At 40.1% G+C, this 5357-nt stretch overlaps 1 protein-coding gene and 1 pseudogene across 1 annotated transcript in view; one reads left to right on the plus strand and one right to left on the minus strand.

The window, feature by feature from the left end:
• Positions 1 to 3849, plus strand: part of LOC101298852 ((3S,6E)-nerolidol synthase 1, chloroplastic-like) — an 18580-nt gene extending 14731 nt beyond the window's left edge. The window contains exons 6-9 of the mRNA XM_004309617.1: positions 2454 to 2672; positions 2762 to 2900; positions 3023 to 3629; positions 3792 to 3849. Of these exons, the coding sequence (XP_004309665.1) occupies positions 2454 to 2672; positions 2762 to 2900; positions 3023 to 3562 (898 nt within the window). The 3' untranslated portion in view covers positions 3563 to 3629; positions 3792 to 3849. The remainder of the gene's footprint in view (positions 1 to 2453; positions 2673 to 2761; positions 2901 to 3022; positions 3630 to 3791) is intronic.
• A 16-nt stretch (positions 3850 to 3865) lies between these two features.
• The window catches only part of LOC101302031, a 2952-nt pseudogene continuing 1460 nt past the window's right edge, over positions 3866 to 5357 (minus strand).

Raw genomic sequence — 5357 nt, forward strand, 5'->3', positions numbered from 1 at the left:
CCTCCTCCTCCTCCTCCTCTCTCCTCTCTCTCTCTCTCTCTCTCTCTCTCTCTCTCTCTCTCTCTCTCTCTCTCTCTCTCTCTCTCTCTCTCTCTCTCCCCTCCCATACCCGATCGATCTCAATCTCGTCATTCCGCTCCTACAAGTCGCCGGGCGCCGTCGGCCAAGCATCCCGTCGGTCCCTCCATGCCTTTGGTTACGAAGCCTCGGCGCCGACGAGGTTAGATCGAATACTCGACACTCGGAACATGGATTCCATTAGTTCTCTGTCACCTATAAAGGGTTTGCCGAGCACTAGCACCGGTTTCCATTCGCCGTGCTTCTTGCAAGATTAATTTTCATCTGGTTCAGAGACTTTCATTTGGAATCCAAGCGTTCCTCATCTTTGGTCTGTATTCGATTTTTTTTTGTCGATGTAGTTTTATTTGTGTATTAATTTTGTCGAATTTGAAGTCACTTTAATGCGGTCAAGTAATTAATCATCACAAACAATCTTGAATAGCTTGTTTGTCTTCTTGTTTCAATGAACCTGAACCGGTGATAGTTGATTGTAATCCCCTGGCTTCTTAAAGTTTGTTCTATAAGCTTTGTTTTATGAGTCAAGTCATTGGTTTATGTTGATTATGGGTTTTGGATGAAACAATTATAGCATTGTTTATGCTTTTTGTTGTTTCCTTTTGTTTATAAAAGGATTTTTATTCTACAGAGAAAAGCTTGTTTTTGATTCTAGAGTATCATGTACCAGCACTCAGCATTTTCGATGAGAAATGTTCATGAATTAGAAATTATAGGTTCATCTATCCTCGGTTGTTGTACTTACTTTTGATGGTAATTTTGGAAATAGTTTATGAATTGCGACAGACTTCTTGTTGGCCCTAATAAACCTTTTACTACTCTCAATAGATCCTTCGACATACATATACTGTCCCTAATAGAACCCCAAACAGAGCCCATATTGTCCTCAATAGGGACCTGTTATAAGTGACCGAAACACATAGTTAAGTTCAAAAGTCATACTGCCCCCAATAGGAAGTCTTACTAAGAGATCCAACTGACCCCAATAGGTGGTCATACTGTCCTCAATAGGGACTTGTTATAAGTGATTGAAGCACATAGTTAAGTTCAAGTGTCATATTGGCCCCAATTAGAGGTCCTACTGACCCCAATAGACTCCGCGACGGACCCTTTGCTACCCCAATAGACCCTCGACATGACCTCCTACTGCCCCCAATAGAACCCCCGACGAACCCCTTACTACCTCAATAGACCCCCAACATGACCTCCTACCGCCTCAATAAACCTCTCAACATGACCTCCTACTGGCTCTAGTAGACCTTCTTACTGCCCCCAGTAGACCCTCATATTGCCCCTAGTAGACCCCTACTGCCCCTAATAGGAGGTCCTATTGACCTCAATAGGTGGTCCTACTACCCCTAGTAGACCTCCTACTGGCCCTAATAGATCTTCCTACTGCCCCCAGCAGACCCTCCTACTAGCCCTAATAGACCTTCCTACTGCCCCAGAATACCCTTCTACGGCCCCCAGTAGACCCTTACTACCCCCAATAGGAGGTCCTACTGACCCCAGTAGACTCTCATACTGCCCCTAGTAGATCCCTACAGCCTCCAATAAGAGGTCTGAGGTCTTACTGACCCCAATAGGTGGTCCTAGTGCCCCTAGTAGACCCCCGGACAGACCCCATGCATATTGCCTCCAAAAGACCCCTTACTACCCCCAATAGTACCCCCGACAGACCCCCTACTGCCCCTAATAGAACTCCCGACAGACCCCTACTACCCCCAAAAAGAGGTCTTACTAACCCCAATAGCTGATCCTACTACCTCCAATAGGGACCTGTTATAAGTGACTAAAACACACAGTGAAGTCATACTGCCCCTAATAGACTCCTGATACACCCCCTACTACCCCTAATAAACCTCATGACAAACTCCCTATTGCCCCGAATAGACCCCTTACTTCCCTTAATACACCCTATCGTCAGAATCCGGTCAATGGCCTCCGGACAGACTTCATATTGCTCCCAATAGACATCTTACTGCCCCCAATAGACCCTCTATTGCCCCTAATACACCTTATTGCCGGAGTCCGGTCAACTGGCCCTCGAGCCGGGTTAACAGTCATCGGAATCCGGTCAATGGCCCCCGGAGCCTGGTCAACAATTGCCGGAGTCCGGTCAATGTCATTGGTCGTGGGAATCCAGTCATAAAAACTTTATTTTATAATAGACTCTTATAATGGTCTATTATAATTTATTTAATTCATTAAGGGTATAATTGTCTTTCTGTTGTTTAAGTTGGCATTTGAGAATTTTAAAATTTAATTTTGTTAGTGGGAATAAGATTCTTAAAATTAGGGCTAGTGGGCATTGTCCCATACTTTAATTCACACCGGAGATACAAAGTGTAATTATGTGTATATTTTTGACATTTTAGATGGTGGAAGGAGCTTGGATTGGTTAAGGAACTGAAGTTTGCAAGAGATCAACCACTGAAATGGTACACTTGGTCCATGGCAGGCCTAACAGATCCAAAGTTATCAGAGGAGAGGGTTGAGCTCACAAAACCCATCTCTTTTGTCTATTTGATAGATGACATTTTCGATGTTTATGGAACCCTTGATGACCTCATTCTCTTCACAGAAGCTGTTAATAGGTATATATGAATTATATGCGTCAGTGATGAAATATAATCAGACTTGTTACCAATTTATGATTGATCAACAAACTATTGCATACATACAGATGGGAAATTACTGCTATAGACCACTTACCAGACTATATGAAGATATGCTTCAAGGCTCTCTATGATATGACTAATGAATTCAGCTGCAAGGTCTATCAGAAGCATGGATGGAACCCCTTACGATCTTTGAAAATTTCGGTACATAACTATACATATAAACTGTGACTAATCTACCACATTTAACTTGATTATCGTTAAAATCGTGAGCTTGCATTACAAGGTATACATTGAGACCATTCATTCTGTAACTTCTGTTGCAGTGGGCGAGTCTTTGCAATGCGTTTTTGGTGGAAGCAAAATGGTTCGCATCTGGGCAGCTGCCGAAGTCAGAAGAGTACTTGAAGAACGGCATCGTTTCTTCTGGGGTAAATGTGGGTCTAGTCCACATGTTTTTTCTCTTGGGTCAGAACATAACCAGAAAGAGTGTGGAGTTGTTGAATGAAACTCCAGCCATGATATCGTCCTCAGCAGCAATTCTTCGACTCTGGGACGATTTAGGCAGTGCAAAGGATGAGAACCAGGATGGGAACGATGGGTCGTATGTAAGGTGCTACTTAGAGGAACATGAAGGCTGTTCCATTGAGGAGGCACGAGAAAAGACGATTAATATGATTTCAGATGAATGGAAGAAACTGAACAGAGAACTGCTCTCTCCAAATCCATTTCCAGCAACATTCACATCGGCTTCTCTTAATCTCGCAAGAATGATCCCCTTGATGTATAGCTACGATGGCAACCAATCCCTTCCATCTCTTAAAGAGTATATGAAACTGATGTTGTATGAGACTGTATCAATGTAATTGATAATAAGACTGCTGGAAGTGGAGTTGAACTTCAAAGGTGGTCAAGAGAAATAAGAAGCCTAAGCTGCATTACAAATTTATGTATTGAGAAATAGTAAACTGAATAAAATAAACATTTGTCTAGCCATTATAGAAATTGGTATGTTACTAAGAATTCTTATCTGAAACAACAAAATGAAAACTGAAAATTGATCACACTCTCACTTCAAAACAGTTCCATGCTTACCCTACATGTTTGTGCTTCAAAACCAAATTAGAATTCAACATACAAAAGAGAGCAGCAGAAAGAAAAGGAAGGCCCTACTCGTCTGAAGGCAACTTCAAGTTAAAACGTTTGTAGGAATTAGTGTTCCCAAGTTTGACAAGTTCCTTTGCCTGCCCAATCATAGAGGCCTTAACCAGACCATCCACCACAGGCTGCAACATGGCCGCACTAGCAAAGACGGCGCCTTTGGAAAATATCCTTGCAGAGCTCAAAACCATACTCCACATCACCCTTCTCACAAGCAAAGGGAACAAGCGTCTCGAAAGTCCATTTATCCGGAGCACAACCACTCTTCACTAGTTCACCATACCACTGCTTAGCTTCCTCCAAGTTCCCCTCACCCACAAATCCCTTAATCAAGGCATTGAAGCTAAACACATCAGGTTCCACTCCACTACTCCTCAACTCCTCAACCAATTGAGCCCCTTCTTTACTCTTCTTCTCCAAAGCCAATCCCATCAACTTGGCATTATAGCTCCTAATATCCGGAACAACATTCTTCTCCACCATTACACCCCATATCATCTCAGCATCCGAAAACCGCTGATTCCCATACAAGCAATCCAAAATCTTGTTAAACGTGATCACATCCGGCTTCACACCCTTCTTCTCCATCTTCTCAACCACCGAAACCGCGGAATCGAACTAACCCATCTTACATAAAGCCTTGATCCAAATATTGTAAGACACCAAATTCTTTTAAAAAAAAATAAAAAAAAAACTCATTAATCTCTTGAGTAATTTTAAATACACACCCCTAATCTCTTAATACACACCCCTTACTTAATACACCACTCATCTAGTTTTTCATTTCAATATTATACTAAATACACATCCCAAATTACCTAAAATATCCTCAATATCTAAAACTAATAATAATCTGTTATTTAATATAATTATTATATATTTACTATTTTATAACTCTCTTTACGTATTCTTTTTTATTTTCTGTTAGATTTTTTTGATCGGGTTAGAAATTTTTTCTTGATATTTTTCAATTTATAATCAAGAGTAATATTATATTCGAAATCCAAATCTCCAATATCACATCAATCGGCTAGAATTTGAAGAAAAAAAATATTGAACATACATAATTTTTTCAAAGTTAAGAAACTAGTAAAAGTACAATAGCATAAAAACTAGTATTTAGTCTGCAAGATAAAAACTAAAGTTGATAAAAAAAAAAACCAAAATAGATCGGTAAATAGTACATGTGATTACGACTGTAATCGAAATTCAGGTGATGAATTTTGGAGAAAAGGTTTTTATTTCTTTTCTCTTGATGCATAATAATAGTGGAAAAGAGTTAAGGTTTTAAGGAAGAGGAAGTTTTTTTTCCCTTAATAATTGATGGATGTTTTTGTAATTAAACATATCTATCAAATGTGATGTGAAATATAAAATAATAGGGGTGTGTATTAAGAGATTAGAGGTGTGTATTTAAAATTTCTCTAATCTGTTTTGTGTCAAAATGATGCTGATATTCACAAGTCTATCTATATACTACACTGGGTCTTCTTTGAGCCC

The sequence above is a fragment of the Fragaria vesca genome, unplaced genomic scaffold, assembly GCF_000184155.1.
Source record: "Fragaria vesca subsp. vesca unplaced genomic scaffold, FraVesHawaii_1.0 scf0513012, whole genome shotgun sequence".
In the NCBI taxonomy this organism is placed as follows: domain Eukaryota; kingdom Viridiplantae; phylum Streptophyta; class Magnoliopsida; order Rosales; family Rosaceae; genus Fragaria; species Fragaria vesca.